Here is a 22,863-nt window from a genome sequence, read left to right as displayed (position 1 = left end):
CTGCTTACTTATAACTGAGCATCAGATATGGCAACAACTACCCATTTATGAAAAGAACCAAAGAGACTCTAAGAGCTCCCAAAGTGGTCAGTTTGGTTTTATTTGACTAGGTTGACATTTGCTATTCCTTTTCCCTTCACTCTGCAAGAAAACAGGTTATTCCCATGATCTCTAAACAATTCCTTCTGTAGCAGAAGTTTTGAGGCAAAGCAAGAAAAAGAAAAGAATTGTAAAGTAAAGTTGTTACTTTACCTTAAAAATTGTTGGCTTAGGAAGGTATCTGGTTACATGGCCTAGCTGTTTGCTATAGGAGCTCTGACCTGGGCTAAACCTCCATTTCTGATATTTCTCCTCAACTCAGCAGCACTATCAAGGGCATGTCCACACTCCCCAAACACAAAGAAAATGTACCTAAATAGAAGCAGGCAAGCTGGTTGCTATGGTAACATACCGACACAATGACTAGTTGATCAGCCACAAGTTATCTCCTTTCAGCTAGTTATTTTGGCATCTATAAATACAGCCTAAGGCCACATTGATCTAAGCCTGTGGATCTGAAAGGAGGGGCTGAGGGATCTGTTCAGTCAGGCATGGTTCATTAGTACTGACTTCTTCCTGCTCTTACAACTCTGTGCCTTCCCTCCGCCATTTTTCTGGCTTCAGACCTCCTCGCTTGCCTTGCCCAAAGGTGCTTCGTAGCCCTTTATAGAGTTGCAATTTAGACTGCAGCTATTTAAGACAGGCTTATCCTCTTTGAAATTGAAAGAATCAAATAAAAATATAGAAATCCTGCTCTTAACAGTTAAGCAGGATTGATGCACTTATTAAAAAAAAAAAGAAGAAGAAGAAGAAGAAGAAGCAATTATGGAAGAAGAGAGGATGGGGCAGGACCAGTTAATCATCCAAACTTCTGGCATGCTCTTATGGTTGGATCAGAAGGAAAAAAAATTTCTTCTTATCCCCAAATTCCTCAGGAAAGGTTCTCCTTTCATTCTGGAATACTTGGCACAATCTGTTCAATCATTTCTCACTAAATATACCACGCAAGTCTGCTGTTGTCCTGATGTGCATTTAATCAGATACCCCCCCAGTTAAGATAAAAGTCCTTTACATTTCCCACCTATGATTAATTAGAAAAATAATTATCCAAATTGCACTCACAGTGCAGTTTCTTGAATGAGTCTGGACACAGATATGGATGGCTTAATGAAGAAAATAATGATGATTATATTAAACATGAAGCTTATTATAATGATTATTATAGAGAAACCCAGGGCTAATTAATAATTGATATTTACCTTATGCTCTTTCCATTAAGGGAATTTTAATAAAAGCTGTAAACTAAGACCAAAGTGTACCAACTTTAAAGACTACTGTCATTACAAGGACAGGCTTCAGAAACAGCCAGCTTGGGTTCCCTAACTTAAGAGCTTTGCATTGATAAGAAATTTAATCTACTATTAGAACTTCAATACTTAACTCTTTTTAAGAAAAAAAAAAAAAAAAAAAACTTCTTTGTTAATGATACCTCTCTGAAGAATTGTTGTAGGGATCATTGATAAGAATAGACACAAAACAAGTGTCAAATAGTTCGTGTGAACAAGTTTGCTTTTCTGATCTTCCACATAACCAGGTGCAAATGGGAGAAATGGATCAGATGAGCAAGAGAGATGATTATTTTAGTTGTTTCAATGACAGGAGAGCATCACTGCTCAGACCTTGAACCTGGTCAATCTTAACAGTCAGGGATATGGAAAGGAACTGTATGGGAAGTCATGACTTCATGTGTCACTATTTGTAGGACTTTGGATCTCTAGATAGAATTCTTCACTGACACTTTATCTGAACCTTCAACTTTGGAAAAGAATTCAGTTTTGCAGCACAGAACTAACACCAGTGCTTGAAAATTACAAGATCATTGATCTTACCTCAATTATCTCAATTTTCTAACAACTAAAATGACCCAATAATGGGGCCAGCTGCTGAGAATTGAGATGAGCACCATCTCCAAAGAAAAGGCTAAGAGAAGAGACTCCAGAAAGAAAATACTGAAGAAAGACTTCTTGTCCTGGAAAGACCCTGGGTTTTCTTCCATCTCTAGCAGTCCATGATTTCTGAAGAAATATCTTCTCATTCAAAGATAGTTGAGAATGAAGCTCAGGAGGACACCACTCTTTTCCCTTCCTCTTCCTCCTTTTGCTTATCTCCTACCTATTTGGGGTGGGGTGTTATGGTTTCGATATGGTAACCCCCAGAGCTCATATGTGAGACAATGCAAGAAAGTTCAGAGTGAAATAATTGGGTTACGAGAGCCTTCATCTCATCAGTGCATTAATCACTGATACAGATTAACTGAGTGGTAACTAGATAGACAAGATGTGGCTGGAGACTCCAGGTCACTCCGGGCATGCCTTTGGGTTTGACATTTTGTCCCTGGTGAGCAGAGCTCCCTGTCTGCTTCCTTCTCTGCCTCACCCTTTTTCCATGATTTTCTACCCAGAGCTATGGAGTCAGCTGACCATGAACCTCTGAAACCATGAACCAAAATAAACTTATCCTCCACCATATTGTTCTTGTCAGGTCTTTTGGGCCCAGCAACAAGAAAACCTGATTAAAACATATGTAACTTAAAATCTTTGAACACATGAATCCACATAATCACTATTCAGCCGTTAAGTTTAGAGATGTGTCCTTTTCCCTAAACTTGATAGCTATGACTTTTTCCCTTTAGTTGGGGGACATTCTTTGTTGAGATGATTAGATTTCTTAGCATTTTTTTTTTTTTTTTTCTGTATATGAAGGGAATTTTCCATGCTCCAGCATGACAGAAATACCTGATCTGGGTATAGTTTCCTGAAATGTGGCACCATATGTGCATCAGTAAACATTATGTGTAGAGTAAATTAAACCAAGCCTTATAATTAGGCAGTAAGGAAATTACTGTAGACCTGAAAGAGTAAATCAGCAGTATTAAAATGCTCTCCATTTTCTCTGAAGCACTTCAGAGTGCCATAAAAAGCCCATGTCATTGCGATAAACATCGAGAAGAAATGCATTTGGAGCAAGACAACCTAAAAGACACCACAATTCAAATTGGTTTTTGAATCCAGAGTCCAAGGTGTCATCTCATAAAATTTAAAAGTCAGCCCTTTTGCCACTAATGTGGGAGGGAAAAGAAAACCATCTGACATTGAGACTTTGGGAAGGAACTTCCTCACCTAACAAGTGCAGTAAAGATTTTAGTAGACAGGGGCTTTGGAGCAGAGCCAGGACCAAGGAGAGGTTCATCCATGTTGAACAAAATAGCAACACTGTAAATAAAGACAGGCTCATTATTGCAGAATTTCCCTTTTGCATCAAGCTTCAGTATGGCTCAATGCTGTACTATCTTACTTACAGTGATCCTATTTTATTTAAAAAGTTGATATTTTGTTCATAGTGGATTTTTGCATTGCTTTTTATTTTCTAAAATAGTGTAGAAAATATTACTTATTTGACTACTCAAATAAGTAATGGTGCCCCACAAAATCAGGTACCCAAGGCTAGTCCTCACTTGTGTTATCCCAATCCTGGACCTGCTCCAGAAAGCTCAGACTGATTTTACCAACCTCTACAACAAGGGACAGTGAGAAATCAGACTATTCATGTCTTATCTTGGACCCTGGGGAGAGAAACCCTGTAATATAAAAAAAATTTTAAAAAAATCTAAGAAATTTAATCATCTTGACAAAGAATGTCCTCCAATGAGAGGGGAAAATGTCATACCTGTCCTTAACTTTAGGAACAAGTCTCTTTAAATTTAATTTAAAAGCTGAATGGTGATTATGTGGATATGTGTCCACAGATATTGAAAATTGTGATTCAGAAAAAAATTTTCTTTTGCTTCTTTCCCTGTGTCCTGATATAGAACTCCTAAAATCTTTGTAAATGTTGTAGATATAGACACTAATGAAGTATTTTGTTCTAATATTTAGTCTTTGACCCAATTCCTGACACACAACTCTTTAAGAACTGTGTAATTTTCTGACTGATAACATCTGACACAGAGCTCCTAAACCCCTTGGAATTTCCTGGGTGATAGCAGCATCTTTTGTTCTAATGAGGTGACATTTGGTGGTCTTCTGGATAACCTCAGGATAAGAGCTTGTTGCCAGGGGAACTGGCCATATGATTAAAGAGTTAGAACTTTTGGCTCTCCCCACATACCTCTGAGCTCTAGGGAGGTGAGAGAGGCTGAAGGTTGAATTGATCATCGATGGCAATGATTTAATCAATCATGCTATGTAATAAAGCCATCACAAAAATCCAGAAGCATGTGTTCAGAAAACTCCCCAGTAGCTAAACATGAGGAGTTGCAGGGAGATTGGTGTACCTGGAAGATGTGGAAGCTGTGTTCCCTTCCAACATGCCTGGCTCTGTGCATCTTTTCATCTGTATCCTTCACAATGCCCCTTATAATAAACCAGTGAATGCAAATTAGTGTTTCCCTGAGTTCTGTGAGCTGCTCTGGCAAGTTAATCACATCTGTGGTGGGAGACATGGGGACACTGATTTATAGCTGGTCAGTCACAAGGATAAATGAAAACCTACTCCTTGCAACTGGCATCTGCAGTGGGGCAGTCTTGAGGGACTGGGCCCTTAAACTGTAGGATTGGATGCTATCTTAATGTAGAAAGTGTCTTCTACCTGAATTGAATTGAACTAGAGGACACCGGCTGGTATAGGAGAACTGGTTACTATGGGACAAACTTCATATACATTTAATGACCAGAGGTAAATATCCTATGGTGAATGTGTGAGAGTAGGAAAAATATGAAGGTTATTTCCTATCTCTTGCAAGTATCAAGTATGTACGTACACCCCATGAAATAGGTATGGTCTCTGTGAGTGGAAAGATAAGGTAGAGACCAACAGATGGGAGAAAAGTTGGAAGGCCTCATGCATTCTCAGATGCATCCCCAAGGGCTTATGAGAAATAAAGGCAGTGAGATTCAAACCTGTGAGAACAACAAAAGTTGCCTGGAGTGTACTACGACACATATTTTAAGGCGCAGACAAAGGTATATGAAATCAGTTTCCCCAAATGGAGTATATATCTGTACTTCAGCAGCTCTTGAGTCTTCTAAAGCCAGCCCAGCAACAGGAAATAACAGTAAACTGCTGGGTTAGGTAAGATGTCCTCTCTTAAAATGGAAATTTTTATCATGGTACAAATAGACTTTTTAGGTTATTAAATCTAGCCCATGAAACAATGGAACCAGGGACATGTAAGTTTAGGTGGGAGGAAGTTGATGGCTAGAGTATTTTCCATGTGGGGTGTCTGCTATGGGGGAATCCTCATTCTTTCAAGACCTGTGTGATGCAAGTTTATTTTGTTTGGGGCAATAGTTCATGCCCTAAAGAAACAGTAATAGGACATGAGCACAGTTCAAATAAATACACAACTTAAACCCATTACAAAGTATCATAATAGAAATATGTTTAAATAATTGAGGAGTTTACTTAGATAAAACATTTTACAGGAATTGAAGAAAGTCCTGATGATAGTAAGGTGACATTGAGGTAAGCCTTGTAGGAAAAATGGGAATTTTCCTGTAAGTAATAAAGGGGTAGGGTCATTCCAGGCAGAGACAATGACAAGTTAAAGCCAGAAAGATGTATAAACACCAACTTCCCAGACTGCTGGGTCTATTGTGAGCAGACCTCAGGAAGGCTGGGGTCATGGAGACTGGTTATGAGGCACAGCCATTATTTTTGTGTATAGCAATTAAGCAGAGCCAATGAGAGTGGAGAGGAAAGACAGGACTTCCTGCATTTAGGGGTGGTATAAATTGGACTGAATAACTGATGGAGATTTGAGGAAGGGTAAAGGGACAAGCTGCATGGGGCTGTAACTCTCTTGAAAGGCTGATCAGAGCAGGAAAGCACACAATTGTGCATGGCCAACTTGTGGAAGAATATGGCTTCAAGCCATCTTGCAAATTTCATTCATCAAAGAACAGGGACCATAATTAGTCAGGGATAAAGTAGCATAAATTGAGAAATGTCATAACTATAACATCAGCTTCTTCACAACTTTCGAGCCAAGGAAAGGGCAATCTTGAATTCCCCCAGTCACCAGTAGTGACGACATCCAAGAAAGTCAAAAAGGGACAAGGTGGTGAGTCTCTGCAGCAAATGGGCTCCTACCAGGGCTGGTGGCAACAGCAGGTAAAGCAGAACCTAAATTTCAGATCTACCCAGCCTCCTCAGGAAATAGGGAGATAAAAAAAATAATGACTTGATGGAAATTTCCCCTGGGAAGACTGATGCCAGAAGCCATTTCAGGTAATAAAAGGTAACCTCAGCAAGAAAGAGTCAGAAGTAACAGATGTATTTGGTAACAAGCTGACTGCAGTGATCCTCTAAGTACGTTTGGTCAGATCAAGGCTGCTAGCTTTAGCAACATCTCCATTTAGGCCATAGCAGTAGGTGCATAACACACTTTAGAATTATCTCCTTTGGAAAGGCAGGCTCGGATAAGAAACCTCAGCTTCCACATAGCCTCCCACCATGAATACGGGCCAACCTGACCTAACCTAATTCTGAAATGGGCATTCTGGTGTGCAGAAAGGACATTCTATTAAAAAAAATATATATATATATAATTTATATATATTATTATATATTTACATATATTATTATATATTATTTATATATATTATATATATATATAGTTTAAATCATCATTTTTGGAAATATTCCAAATTTTCCTGCTTAGAAATTTCATCCTAGAACACATAATATTATAATACCTATTATAATTTTTTAAAATAATCCTACAATAGATCTTATATTCTCAGAATCAATATTCTAAACGGCATTCTCACTGACTAAAACGAGAGAAGGTGGTAGAGGTTAAAACAAGTACAGATTCTCTAAAAGGTAGAGGGTCTTTTGCATCTTTACTAGTACATAATAATTATACATAACAGTGGATTCATTGTGATATGGTCCTATATTTATAGAACATAATTCGATGGATTTCATCCCTCAGTACCGCCCCTTCCACCCATCCTCTCTCCCCCATCTCCTTCCTCTTCCCTACTGATCTCCCTTCTATTTTCATGAGAATCCTTTATTTTTCCCTCCCTTTTTATAACTTTCACGTGAGATTAAAAAATATGACCCTTGACACTCTGAGCCTGGCTTATTTCTCCTAACACAATACTCTCCAGTTTCATCCATTTTTCTGCAAATGACATAATGAAATTTGTTTTGTACTAAGTCATTGCTATTTAAATCTTCCCATTCCCACCTCTCTTTGGCTGCTGAGGCCTAAAGAAATTAGCACAAGAGATCAGGAGTCGAAGCTCCCACTTAATTGAGCACCCTCCTATTCACACGTTATTGATCCCTCTACTCAGCATAATGTGGTATTTGATTAACCAATATTGGTATAGGTACTAGACTCTTCCTTTGATGCAGACTTGCATGAGAGACAAGAAGACAAGCCTGGTGACTTCCCCAGACTAGAGTTAATGTGGGAATAATCAGCCATAAGCTGGCTCATAGAAAAAAATTAAATTTCATGAACCAAACAGCACCTTGACAAAGAGATGTTTCAAAAACTATTTCCAATTTATGAAATCTTGCACCCTGGACATGACCTAATGAGTTTTCCAGGAGATAAATATGTATGTGATGGTCTTACATTTAGGTTGTTTTATCAGAATTTTTCTAGAACACAGGTGGTGTAGATATATAACCATTAATCAAGGGGCATGTCTGAAGAATGGCCATTCACCGTGTCACTGAACCCTCACCTACCCATTCTGCCTTGCTCCTCCTGCCTTCTTTTATCCTCATTTTTTGTATGTGTGTGAATCTGCATTGCTTATTTTGATATTTCAAATACTTCTTGCTGTATGATCATTTTCTGATCTCCATGCTCACACTGCAATGTGGGATCTGATCCAAGAACCAGACCCCAGGGATAATTAGCTCTGACATAAGGTTCCAGTGTGAAGAACACAAACTTTAATATTTGGAGGAAATCATTATTCTATCATTTTTGTTGTGGCTGTTGTTGTTATAGACATATAGATAGCCTCATATCTTTATGAAAATCAGATTCAAATACAGAAATAAATGAGTTTAAAATGTTTTCTTACAATGAATCTAAAAATAATTGGTCTCATCACAGGCAGATGTGAGAAAAAGAATCGAATGCCATGACAGTCCTTTTTTTCTATAAATGATTTGGAAAGTCTGTTATTCACACATTGAGAAGCCAGATACCTAAGCACAATAGCACTTTTTAAAAAGAGGATCCAGTGAACCATAACAGCTGGAGACCCAAGAGATGATATCAAACCAGAACCATATTTTTGACATTCACCATAAATTTTTTTTCCTGTCTGCAGGGCATACATGTCACCCCAAATTCTAGAATGATGGAGGTGCTATTGAAAACCAGAAACCACTTTTATGTATTTATGTAAATCTTCCCTCCCACACACATCCTCCCAAGTTAAATCTGTACACAGGTGACCTCTTGCAGATGCTGGTTCTACAGAGGCAGGATGGGATAAAGATTGTGAACAAAGATTCTGCAGTCAGACTGCCTGGGTTGGAACCTGCACATCACCTGTGTGCATGTATGGATGCATTAGCTCATTAGTATATCCTAATGGTAACAACCTTTTCCATCACACAGAATTAGTGTGAGGATTAAATGTGGTCAATGCATAGAGAAAACTTAGAACCAGTCTAGACATATCATAAGGACTTGAAATATATCAGCTACAATTTAGGATATATCTTGTGGGTATTTTTCAAAGCTTTCACTAATGATGGTCCACCTTCAGCCATAGTTCTTACTTATGTAAAGTACTGGGTCTGAAAGGGGCATCTAGAAAATTCTTTAATTGTAATTTCTTATCAATCTCTGAACTCTGAAGATTTTTTTGGTCATCCTCTCTGAAGACAGGGGCTTGAGAAACACATCTTCAAGTGACATGTTTTGCTTTTTGGTTTTTAATCTTTTGTTATATTACTATTCTACTAAGTACTCTTTCCAACGTAAAATCATTCTATTCATGATATTTTGTTGTTGAAAATGTTTTCATTGTAATAGCAAATTTGGAACTCTTGTCAAATTGACACTCACTGAATCTCAATGTGAGAACCACTGTCATGGTTATTAAGGGTGAAAGAATGAGAATTAGGCCTGGATTGGTTTTGGAAGTGAGAGGGGCTAAGTTTGGCAACACCTTGATGTTATGTTTATTATTTATTAATTTCTCATAGTGAAAGGTTTAGGCCCTAATTTGTTTATCAACTTGGAAAAAAAAAAAAAAAAAGACTAATGAAAGGATCAAAACACTAACCAGAATAAAGAAGCATCCTTGTACATATAGAGGAAAGTAAGAGATGGTGCCTAAAATAGTTTATAGGAAATATATACAAGGAGGGCAGGCAGGTGCTGCAGGCAGACACTGGCTGGGTCCTCTCTGAACAATGGATGGACCATGGAGGACCCTGGGCAACCACACAGGGTGTCAGCCAAAAGTTTTTGTTTCTGCAATGGTTTGCATCCAGAATCACAGCAGTGACAGTAGCTCAGACATAGGACCTACAGTGCCCACAGCTCTAAAATTAGAACATAATGCTTAAAGCTGGCAGTTATATTCCCATAAATCCATTTCTAATTCCAAACAAAGTGCTCCTAAGAGGATTCTGCTCTACTACTGGCCATTGTCATGGGTTTAATTGGCAAGATGGATCCATGCCAATCAGTTTTAAATAAGACCTTTGCCTTCCTGTGACCTTTTTCACAATTTATGACTCTTCAGTTTCTTGGGATGTGTTGCCTCAAAGAGGGGTTCTTCTTATTTGAAAAATTCCACTTGAACAGTGATCCTTTTTATTGAATAACTCTTGGTGTGTGTGTGTGTGTGTGTGTGTGTGTGTGTGTGTGTATGTGTGTGTGTTTAAGTGTCTACAAATCTAACTACACTTTCATTAGGGAAGTCTAAGATAATGCTCAAGATTGACAACATCTTTTAAATGTGGTGAACGGAACTTTGTGCGGTTCCAGGGTCACTCTCCTGAAAAACTCTTCCAAAACAAGGCTATGAGGAAGAGGCAGGAGACTACAAGAGTGGTACATTATGAAAGTCACTAGAAATCTTTTTTAAGCACAATCTTTGATATTACCTTTTTTCCTCTATTAAATTTGATTTCTTTAAATATCATATAAAGGAATATGTATGTATCGGGTTATGGACCTGGATCATTGAGAGTTCTCATTTAAAATCTGTTCTCATGAGGATTTGTCTGTAATTGAAAGGAAGTATCTCAGCAGGAGGGACACACTCATGGAGCCACTAGGATCACTATGGCACACAGGCTGTCAGACACCCAGGGAAAGCCTTGTCCATCCAATTAACCAGCCACCCAAATCTAAGCTGATGACCTACCTGAGCTAAGCAAATTAGTCTGTGCACGTTCCATTCTGCACAAATGCTAGGTAGGTTCGATTTGGATCAGAATAGCTTTTGTACCACTACAGGTGTACATGGAGAGACTGAAGAGATAGGAAAAAGACAAAAATATCCCAACATATGGGTAGGGATGGAAATGACAGATGGGGACCATTTTAGTCCTAGAAAGGCAGATTAGGGAAGAGAAAGGTGTTTGAACCAAATCCAAGGATGTGGAGTGAAATTATGCCATAATTGTTGAATCTTAATACCACCAAACAATTCTATTATACTTACGCCTCTGTATCTCCAGAAAAGTGAGAGAAAAAAAATCACATGGGTGGAAAAGTTTTAGGGGAGGACATAGTCCTTCCATTGACACCCTAAAGGAAGCTCTCCAAGAAGTTTGTCTTGTAATCACTTAGAAGTTCACCATAAATTCCACCTTCAAGTTTCACTACTGTCCTTTGCTAAAGACAGTCAAACTTTTTCTAGAAATTATAATACCAGAGTAAACATTACTTGATCCACTCCTTCCTTAAAATAAGACAAAAACAAAAAACAAAAAAACAAAAACCTGCTATGATAGGTTCATGAGTGGAGAGGTAAGGGTGCTGGCTTCTAGATGTGAAAGCTTAATCTCTACTAAAACCAAGAGACCAGGGAGGTGGAGGACCCAGTGACTGAGCAAGGACTAAAATGTAGGGCCCAGATTCCTAATTTGATATTTTCCATTAACTTCCTCCCAGTTTCTACCTCCCATTCATTTCATATTAGACAGGATATTGAGAGATGAACTAACAGGGCAAGGAGAGGTAGACCTGACTATGTATCCATTTGATATGACTTACTAATGCTTAGTGGAACAAGATTTTATTATGATTTATTTCAAGGTAAAATAAGAAGGAAATGCTTTCCCCAAAAGGGCTTGTTGTCTGGGTAGCCAAACTAGGGTCTTGATAGTCCAAAACTAACTGTGATCTCTTCTGGATGATATTAGCTTGAGTGTCCACACCTTCAGGCAATATCCTGAAAAGAGCCCAGAAGGAAAAAGCAGTAATCAGAAGTAGGAGAAGTAGTATGTTCCTTTCCTTTCAATCATTTCTAAGATACTTCTTGGCCATTCTGGTCTAAGCACCTCTATAATTTTGTCTATTTTGCCTGTACTTGATGTGCTGCAGATGAGAATGCTGGATGTTTCTATCTGTGCAAATCCAGTTTTTCAAGCTGCAGAAAATACAGAAGGTGCAGCCTTGGGCAATGGTTTGTTCTATTTGACTTACACAATCAGCACTTAATAATTAAGATGGACATGTGCAAAACTACCAGTTGGAGATAGGATACCTGTCAAGCACAAATCAAGAAGAGGGGGTTTATTATAACTTGATGTATGGTATACCCTCTTGTAGAGAAAGATCACTACCAAATAAAGTGGAGTTCATCATGGAAACCTATGAAATCAGGGTTTCACAACAACATTTACCACTCTTCATATAATCTTTCCAGGTAAAAAAGGGGTCCCAACAAAGGTAATTTTCCCACCAAGATAAATGAAACCATCCAACTAATGATGCCATTAGTCATTTAAATCATACAACAAACTCTCCTTGCTTTGGTTCCCTGCTTCCCAAACAACCATCTGATGAGCAAACATTCTAGATTTATGTCCCTAAGGGAATACACTGGGTCATAGACCTTAATTAGCCCATCAAATTAAGAGTTGCATTTCTCATTAACCATTAGCATTCTAGTTTATCATTTAATACCTTAGGGAGTTTGATAAGTAAGACCTGTCATAGATCTGAGACAGACTCTGGGCAAACCTAGACTTGGAAAACTGAAAACCAGAGGTAGAAGACAGTGAATTCAAATCTCTGCCTGGGAGTGTCTGAGCATTGAGAGGCTGACCCTTGGGGGTGGGGGGGGCGGGGGGGGGACTATCCGCATCATTAGCCTGGCAGGCCGCACATCTCTCTGCTTAGCGATTTTTACCTTGCTAATGAAATGTTTCTATGTCTATGTAGGTGAAATAAAGAACAGCACCCTGAACATAAGGTCTAAAAGAAAAAAAAAATTCCTAAGAAAGGACATTCTTGAAAACCACCAAGTACCATGCTCTCAAAATAGAAAATGAAAACAGTACCTGTCTCCTTAGATCTCTTGTTTTCTTGGTCATCTTGTCAATTGCAATGTTGAGAGGGTCTCCTTTTTCTTTCCTCCCAGTCTATTAAGAAAAGAAAATAATTTTTGGTTTAGAAAATTCAATGTTACAGACAAAAAAAAAAAAAAAAAAAAAACTAAAAATAATCTGGGAAAACAGTGAAGCCATAGAGTCCAATCAAGTTTTTAAAAATGATTCTTTTCAATACACAATGGCACAATTGGATCTCTAAAATTGTTTTTTTTTTAATATAAGGTAAAATTGATAACCATCAGTACATTCTCAGGATTATTACCATGCAAATCTGTTTCTTCCCTTCTCCAATCATTTACCCATGAAGTAAATACCACAAGGTCATTTTACTTTTGCTTCCAAATATAAATATTTCATGTTTCTCTATTATGTAAGCACACTTCTGAATAGAAGATAATTGAGATGATAAAATAATAAAAGAGCAAAATGCTAGAATTCAGAATTATATACCAATATTTTACAGATCATATTGCAACTTCTGTACCAAAACAAAATAGGTGTTTTACTACAAAATATAGTATTTTAATCTCTGTTCAGTCATGTAGTAGAATACTTTAAAAATAACTATGAGCAACCCAAAGGTTGAGGTCATGAAAAAAAAAAAAAAAATTCCCTTATCACTGTAAGAGGTAGATAAAGGGAAAAAGTCTCCTTTAGCAAATTATAAATTATTCACTTAAAAGTTCACTAGCTTCTTGTTCTTTCTCCTTTTTCTTTTCTTTCTTTTTTTTCCCCCTCTGTGTGTGTGTGTGTGTGTGTGTGTGTGTGTGTGTGTGTGTGTTTGGGCTATAGTAAAATAAAAACAGAATCTCCATTGTCTTTTTTAAATGGCATAAAGATTCTTATGTATGCAAGTTCTACAAATATTGTGGATGGCATTATCTTCCCCTTAAGAGAAAATAATTTTCAAAAACATAGCCAAATCTATTAAATTATCTAAGCCTTAGTCAAACACTCTAAAGATTTATTACTTATGGCCCTAGAGGCCAATTCTTATTTCATACACAGTCTCTATAAAATCATGCACTTCTCTAGCAACTTGAGTACATGATGAAATGAATCCTAGGTCATATGTTGTACCTAATGGGACAATATGTTTTGGGATCCAAAGAAATTACCATCCAGAAAGTTTCTAAATGTTCACCTTCAATGACAAAACCCTGGACACACAAAGCTGATAATACAGATTAGATCCACATAACTGGGTTTAAAGCAGCCACTGTTTCCTGCAACTTCTTTAATTAACCTTTTTTTTTTTTTTTTTTAATGAACAAATATCTGATGCATACCCCTATAGGGTTTTCATTGAAAAGTCAAAACCAGGGCATATGTGTGCATATTTTTAGTCATCTAAAATCTTACAAATCCCCATCATCCTTCCCACTCTCTAAACTCATACATTAACTCCCTCAGATGTATACACTGAGGTTTATAAGTAGGAAGAGCTTAAAATAAAGTGGCTAACATTTTACAACTTTGAAATATCAGTCTACAAATAGCTCCATGAAAACAAAAGTATATGGAGAAACCGAAAGCATTGCTTTATCTCTCAAGGGAAAGTCGCTTCACAGCAAGTGCCCTCCATGTCCTGCCTTTCCATGTTCACATGTGCCCCAAGTTCACTCACCAAAAGTTCTCCTTCTTTCTATGGATTTTCTTGTGCAAACAGAATGTCTACCATCAAAATACAGGGCACTTTTGGATTGTGAACTTTTTGAGAACCATAGAATTCCTACACCCTTTCCATTTATTAGAGTAATAAAAATTTATTTAAAAAATTAAGCAGGTATGGTGGTGCATGCCTGTAATCCCAGCAACTTAGAAGACTGAGGCAGGAGGATCACAATTTTGAGGCCAGTCTCAGCAACTTAGTAAGATCCTATCTCAGAATGAAAAATAAAAAGGTGTGGCATTGTAGTTCAGTCGTGAGGTACCCTGGGTTCAATCCTCAGTACCAAAATAATATCATAATAAGCTAGTAATAATTAAGAGTTATGAGTTGGTTTGAAAAGTGGCTATAACAGGAGAGCATACCACTATAAAAAATAGAAAAGAAATCAAGATATGTTGATATACACGATAATTACCGGGCTAACTTCTTTCTACCAGTGGTATCTTTATCCCCCATTCCACAACTGAGTAAAATGAGAATAGGAGCAAGCCTAGGACTAGGGTGAGGGCAGTAAAACATTTGCCTCAGGTTCAAAATTTAAGGGGCACCAAGGGATTCAATGATCAAGATAAAAAATATTGGATTGGGGATATAGCTCAGTCGGTAGAGTGCTTGCCTGGAAAACACAAGGCCCTGGGTTCAATCACCAGCAAAAAAAAAAAAAAAAGATAAATAACATTTTAATGCAATATTTTAAAATATTAATACAAAACATCCATGTTGAACAAAACATCAAAATTGTAAATAAAGGTAAGACATGACAGGGCAGGAATAAGGTGGATCTATCAAGGTGGGTGTGCAAGTCCAGCAAATGATATTTATAAATATCAAACTTCAAAAAATTAGAGGATGGTTGGGTGCAGTGACACAGCCTATAGTCACAGTGACTCTGGAGGCTGAACATTAGAGTCACAAGTTGTAAGCCAGCCTTAGCAACTTAGCCAGAACTTCAGCAATTTAGCAAGACCCTGCCTCAAATTAAAAAAAAAAAAAAAAAAAAAAAAGAACTGGGAATGTAGTTCAGTGGTAAAGCACCCTGTGTTCAATCCTCAGTACCAATAAAATAAAATAAAATAAAAAATTGGGGGACATATTAATACTAAGAAAAAATTATCAGAAATTCATATTTAACCTGGTATCCTGCATTTTTAGCACTATATGTGGCAACCCTACCCCCAGACATAACAGTAATTCTCAAGATTGTCACGGGGGTTGTTACTGACACATGTAGGTGATTTGGGTGCCCCATTGTGTAAGCAGAGGAGAATGTGGGGATTCTATACCAAACCTGGCATGAATAGCCTATGACTGTCAAATAGATATACATTGTTTGTGAGGTAGGATCACTGTGGGTGACACACAAAAAGTGAAAGTCCTGGGCCTCAGCTCCTACTGCAAATGAGTAGAGTAGAGCATGTGGCCAGCACTACTGAGGACTGTGCAGAGGGACTAGCGCTCCACAGGTCTGAGAGCCTCTGAAGAGGGAGGAAGCAGCACGTTTGGGCAGCCAAGCCATCTCAGAGAGGGGTAGAGACATTTACCTGACTTTTACCCTGGCTTAGAATAAGGAGTCATTTTCAGTCAACAAAACCAAATAGGCATCAAGACAGGAAGTGGTAAAACAGGTTCCAGGAGAACAGGTGTGAAGTGGGCCATCGTTTTCTTTATCATGCAAAGAGATCAGTTTGATCTGCTACCAAGGTAATATTTAGAGGCAATTTTTCACAGTGTGATTCTTCACCACTCACTGTATTTTGATCTGCAAACCAAGGAATCTCTGGTGACAGTAGATTCCATGCCACCGGTGTCAGGATTCTGCTGTGTACTGTCTGCTGTCCGCAGTTTCTCTAGCCTCCAAGTGTGTGGTTGAAGGCAGTTCAGGGACTCAGGTGTCTTGAGTGCCATGTTTGTTGTCGCTGGGTAGGAAAATGGGACTTTTTGAGCCAGGACTAGAGTTTAGGAAATCTGGGCCACTGTTCGGAATAGTCAATTCACTGGCCCTTTCTTAGCTCTAATTTCTTTAAAATAAAGTTATATGCATAGGGGTTTCACAAAGCTTAGCTCTGCACAGTATATGGGGACTTGCAAGTCATCAGGCCATATTTTGCTCTGCTCTGTTATGTCTGCATTTGGAAATAATTTTAAATCATCAGTCCAAATTGGATAGGAAGTCAATCACTCAGAGAAAGAGAGACAGATAGACAGAGTAGCCTCCTAGGGTCAGCCCTCTATGATTAGGTTCTGTGATCTTGGACTAATTATTTACCCCACTTTTTATTTATTTATTTATTTATTTATGTTGAGTTTTCTCCTAAGCCCCGTGGATAGCATAATATATGCTCTGTCTTCTTCACAAGGTTAGCAGGACCATCAATCATGATGTCAATATGCTGGAAACAATAAAAGGCATTAACAGCATTCAGGGTAATTAGGAAAGTATTTTTTGCCATGGAAAAATGAAAGAGCTGATTTAGAAACTACACAGAAACTATTTTCGGATCACCTGTACTTCTGCTTTCTCCATTCAGGCAGATAACATATGAAAACCTTGCCAAAAACTAGACTCCATAAAGGAAAGTTATTTCTCTTTAAGGAAAGAATATTTTGGGCAGTTCATTTTAAATAGACAACCAATCTGGGATATTTTTAAGAAGCTAAATAAGGGGCAGAAACTCCAGTTTGGTCTTTTACATAGTGTGTTCTTGCATATATTTGTCAAATAACTAAGGATTTGACCATCATCATGAGCAAATTCTGATTCCCAAGGAGTCACCCAGAAGTCTCCACCAGGACTCCCTCATCCCCTCCCCAAGCCCCAGCCTCATATTGAGGTCATGATAAAATAATTTTAAAAAGAAGTGTGTAAAATCTGTCATATACTTGCTCCCTGCTTTTGCTGAAGAAGAAGGAAACCAAAGCCAGTTGTAACCATCCTCTGCCACTACCCACTAGAGGAACCCACAACTTCTTCAGAGTCCAGACTCATCACTCAAAGAATGAAGGGGCCAGGGACTCGTTCCAGAACTGTGGAAGCTGGGGAGCAGAAAGCCTGGAGAAGACGTAACCACCCCCACACCTTGCAGAGACCTTCGTGGTTCCTCAGAAAGGTCTGAGAATTGGCAGTCAATCAGGTTTTCTCATCTCTCCATCATGGATAAGTGCTTGCTATGTGGGATTATGGTTAACATTAAAGGGATAAGATCTGTAACATGTTCAGCACAGCCCCTGAGCAGCAGTTAACTCAGTCAAAGGTGGCTGTCTCTCCTTTCCCACCTCTTCATTCCCCTCAAACATGAGGACAGCAAGGTCCAGAGGTGAAGTGACTGATTCTGATCACCTGGTTCATTGGTTATCTGACAGGCACTTGTGATTTCCCAGTCTAGGCATTTTCCATTCCAAATTGAAACCATGACCCATCTCTAAAGTTCCTGGAGTCTCTGGTTATATAGTGTTTTATGTACTTCTCTTTAAAGGCTATCTGCAAGATCTCAGTTTGAGGTATATGTCCTCTGTCACTTTTTGTCCACATAGCTTGCATTATTTTCTTGGACCTGCTCCCCACTCATCTTCTTTATCTTTGCCTGCAGTGAATGAGTCTGCAATAGAGATAGCCATTTAATAAATAGTTATTAAAAAAAAAAAAAAAGAAGAAGAAGAAGAAGACAGGCGGGAGTCCTCTCTCACATTGCTGTGGGCGCCTTTCCTAGTTGCCATCTGTTGTGCTAGGGAGGTGCATGTTTATTAAACTTTATTTGTTTTAGTCTTTGAGCGTTATTTTACAAAACACATTCAGGGTGCATCTATGGCTTGGATGGATGAGGGGAAAGAGAATAAATTTTTTGCTTTGGATTTTGGTAGGAAATGCTTTATTCTCCCATCCTCTGGTTCTAAATTCAAGTTTTACCTGCCAAAGTATCAGGTGTTGTCCTAAAGACCTTCGTATTTCCAGGTGAGCTCTAAACAGAAGAATTGAGCCATTAACTAAAATTTTGGTTTTTATAATTAGTCTTCAGGAATAATATTTTATTTCAAAAAATTTTTTTATAAAACTACCTTTTGCTCCTTTGAAAAATAAAGGCCCATCTATTTAGACAAAGATTTTCCTTCTCTTTCTCTCCTTCTCCATAGTAACTTCTGTACTGCTTAAAATACATAAGATGTTTTCAATATATACAATGTATTTACATTTATGTACTTAATAATATACTATGATACCAAATTCCTAATTTACAAAATAAAATAGTAAGAAAAATTAATTTTGAAATCTCTGAAAATGAATGCTTTTATTTTATTTATTTATTTATTTATTTTTTTTTTTTTTTTTTTTTCCTGGTACTGAGAATTGAACCCAGGGGCACTCTACCACTGAGCTACATCCCCAGACCTTATTTTGAGACAGGGTCTCCCTAAATTACCCAGGCTGTCCTTGAACTTGTGATCTTCCTGCCTCAGTCCTCTGACTCAATGAAATCATAGGTGTTCGCCACCATGCCCAGCTGAAAATGAATATTTCTTAAAAGCCTGTTTCCATTCTGACCCCTCATCCCACCCTAAGCACATCATCCCACAAAACACATCATGCAGACCCTCGGGGTCTAAATCTACCATCCAGCCCTTCCATCAGATTCATAGATGCACATCAAACCTGTTTCAGCACCCGATTTAGCGTGTGAGACATGGTTGTTAAGAAGGCAGCTGTCTATCACTCTCTTCCTTTCCCTTGAAGGTACCTGCACACTTAACTGAATGTATGAGGAATCTTCAAAATAGTGTGTAGCTGTGGCTCTAGTACATTGGATGTGTGAGGGGCTAATCAAAAGCCCAGGCTTCAAATTGTTGTCATTTGAAAGAAGTGGAAGTCAAAATCACCAGAATGGCAGAAAGTAATAATGTGCCATGCACTCTATCTCCAACAGATTCTGCTGTCATTTAACCCATGATTTAGACAACAGGAAGGAGGAGGAAAAAATTATCTATTGATCCGGCAGTCACAATATCATATTTGGAAGGTTTCCTGCCTACCATCAAACTGCGCATATAGAAATCATATCCTCATTACAAATAGTACCATTATTTATAAAACCTTGAACATTTCATAATACCTTTGTATTATGTGTAAATCATAGTCAGAGCGTGTGCAACTTTCTAAATATTTTCCTTTCACTAGCTCAGGACATGTTTCTTGAAAATGAATGTGGTGATATCTCTTTAGAGTGAACAAGAAGTGGAGCAGTGGCCATAAAGTAAATGCATGATGGGTACACTCTGACCACATCAGAACCCATCTTTCCTGGACCTGGGGTGGTAGTGGGGAGGGAGAGAAGATGGTGATGGTGTGGAAAAAGATGATATATCTCAGACCTCCTCTTCCAGACGGCATCAATGCTCAAGGAGTCATCAATATGTGACCTAACAAAATTAGAGTGGTGTTGGTGAGACTTCCATTAGCATATATGCTCCTTGACTTATGATGAGGTTATGTCCTGGTTGATAAGCACCCATTGTAGCTTATCAACACTGAACTGGAGAGTATCCCTAGGTTACCCTTATGACTGAGTGGCTGACTGGGAGCTGTGGCTCAGGGCCACTGCGGAGCATCACAAGAGTGTCATACCATGTATTGTGCATATAGACCATAAAAGATCAAAATTCAAAGTACAATTTTTACAGAAGGTATATCTCCTGCATGCTGTGATAACGTTGAAAAATCATTAGTTGAGCCATCCTAATTTGGATGCTATCTGTATAACCACAGCAGTACCTACACACATGAGCAATGTGTAAAGAACTGGCTCAGGAAGATAGAAGAAGATCACTATTGTTTCCCCCACATCAACCTATCCAAGTCCTTTCAGTAATGGTTGTTTTTCCTTCTGACTCTTCACCAAGGCTCCCTGGCCAAGGACCAAATTTGGGATCACATCCTAACCAGTGCTAGTCAGCCGTGGGTTTGAGGATTGTAGGTGAAACTATCAGGCCAGAGATATTTTCTCTTACTCAGATTTATAAACAGGTAGCATATAAACCTTGAGTTACTTAGGGAATATCTGAAAAATAGACCCCGCAAAAAGAGAAGCATAGCTGAGGGGAAGAAGGAGGGGAGAGGGAAAGGAAGGGAGGTAGGAAGAAGGAGAGATTGAGAGAGAAACTGGGGTAGGAAAGGAGTGGGCACTTGGGGAAAGGAAATAAGAAGGAAGGGAGGGGAGAGGAAGAGGAGGAGAAGGAAAGTATTGCAGTCAAATCAAAGTGGTGAATAATTTCTAATAGTCCATTTGAGCTGCTATAACAAAAATGCCATAGGTTGGGTGGTTTATCACAACAAAAATTTTTATCTTCAAGTAATGGAGGTTGTTAAGTTTTAGATAAAATCAGCAGCATCTAGGCATCTGGTGAGGGCCCACTTTCTGGTTCATAGAGAGCCCTCTTCTTGCTGTGTGTTCAGATGGCCAAAGGGGCAAGGGAGCTCTCCAAGGTGTTTTATATGAGAGCTGTATCCTCATGACCTAATCACTTGTCAAAGGACACGCACTCCAAATACCATCACAATGCAAATTACATTTCAACATATCAGTTTTGGTAAGACAAAACATGCCATCCATGGTATATGCTGACTTGTAAAATAACTGTTTTATCATTATATCTTTAGAGCTTAGAATTATGAATGCCTAGAATATAACAGTCATTCAATAAATTCTACTAAATCAATGAAAGAAACATTTGGCTTACTAAATTCAGTCGTAACTAAAACATAGTATACTTCTGTGGATTACTTGGTAACATAAACGAATAAATCCTTCCATGCTTTTGTTTTCGTGGTATAGGTTATTTAACCCAGGTCTTGGGACATGCCAGGCAGGTGCTCTACCACTGAGCTAGAACCCCAGCTCCCTGAGTTTGTTTATTTTGGATTTCTGTCACTTACATCCCAAAAGGCCTTGCTAAATCAGAGATGTTAAAATACCAGGGTAAAGATAATTTGAAGGTATGGTGGGGTTGGAGGGTGAAGACATTAATAACATCCCCCAGGGACACAGCCTGGAACACATGCCTGGGGAGTCAAACCTTGGCAGGGCATCCAAGGTCATTCACAGGTATTCGCCAGCACTCATTACTACCCCAGCTCTAAACCCTAGTGTCATGTCATTTATTGCTCCCTCAATCCAGCTCATCACAAACCTTGATAATTTTCCCATAAATAAGTCTCCAGGATTCATATTATTCCTTGAATCTCTCTGTCCATGACACCAGCCACCCCAGTGTAAATCTCCATCCACAGCTTCATTTGTTGATTTCCTTGCTCTTCATCCTCAGCTTGGCTGGTTAAGACTGAGCTGCCACTTCTCAACCTCAACAGTCCTTGATTCTTATTTAGCTCTTATTGGAGTCCTGTTTTCTATTGAATTCTTTGGCCTATCATTTAAGACTTCAGCTTCTGATTCCCCTCTCATAATAGCCACATTTTCAGTCTTGACAACCCACAAACTTTCTTCCTCTGTTTTGGTCAATTGTGCCTACGTAGGTTGGCCTTCAACCAACCACTTACCTAGTGAGGTTCAACCCATTCTTTCAGGAACATCTCAAAACTTCTCCCTCAGGGAGTCTCCCTAGACCTATCTAGCCCCTGAAGATCTTCTCCTCTGAACCCTTCAATTATAGATCACACCAAATAATGCAGATGTTAATAGTATATTATCTTGCATTATTTACCAAGTTTTCATGTGGTTGCAAAATATAACCCAAGCATTTTGTGGGTCAAGAATGCCTGGTTTTCTTCTAGAGAAACTCCCAGCATGAAACTCATGAGAAGTGCTTAGGAAATACTTGTGTATAGATAGAAAGATGGATGGTTCAAGCAGGCACCTGGGGATAGGAAGTAGGTAGGAAAGATAGATGATTTGGAAAATGTGAGATCCTAAAAATAAATTTCACATACTTCACAAATTTGCTGATCAAAGCCATAGAAAGTGGTTGGTATGCACCTGTGCAGCATTACAATTCTTGCTCCTTGATTTATTTTATCAACACAGGTGTAGTCCTCAGGGATTAATTGCCAGGTAACCCTGCATAAAAGATATTTTTTGTAGTGCCACCCTCCCTCCCAAACTTAGGTGATTGCTAAAGCTGGAGTTAATTCACCACATATTCCTTCTAAGCCTTCATGTAAGAGACCATGAGCTGAGCAAACCGCTCAAACATGCCATTTCATCTTCGGAGTTAAGATGAAACTGGTCAAGTTGAAGTGCAAATTTCCATTGATTTTATTCACACAGATGCACACACATGCACACACATGCATATACACACTGAATAAATTATTAATATTTCAATGAAATTTAAAGTTCCATTTCATTTTTAAGTGCTGATTCCCCAAATCACTCAGCTATAAAGCCATCAACACCTAGAGAATTCCCGGAGTCTGGCATTTCCTCCATCTCAAAAAGAGGTCAATAACTGGGTCCACATTGCTGAGAGTTCACAGAAATTTTAAAAATGAATCACTGACTCACGCAGAGTCTTGCCTTAATTTATGG

General features: G+C 38.5%; 1 protein-coding gene across 4 annotated transcripts in view; it reads right to left on the bottom strand.

Annotated features, from left to right (window-relative positions):
* CTNNA2 (catenin alpha 2) overlaps window positions 1–22,863 on the bottom strand; it is a 1,097,968-nt gene that overhangs the window by 237,302 nt on the left and 837,803 nt on the right. For all 4 annotated transcript variants that reach the window (XM_079111126.1, XM_079111127.1, XM_079111124.1 and 1 more), the window contains exon 8: window positions 12,610–12,690. In XM_079111126.1, the coding sequence (XP_078967252.1) occupies window positions 12,610–12,690 (81 nt within the window). The remainder of the gene's footprint in view (window positions 1–12,609; window positions 12,691–22,863) is intronic.

Source organism: Sciurus vulgaris (assembly GCF_902686455.1).
Source record: "Sciurus vulgaris genome assembly, chromosome: 14".
Lineage (NCBI taxonomy): Eukaryota > Metazoa > Chordata > Mammalia > Rodentia > Sciuridae > Sciurus > Sciurus vulgaris.
The sequence above is the reverse complement of the archived record's forward strand: the minus strand, read 5'-3'. Positions and strand labels throughout refer to the sequence as shown.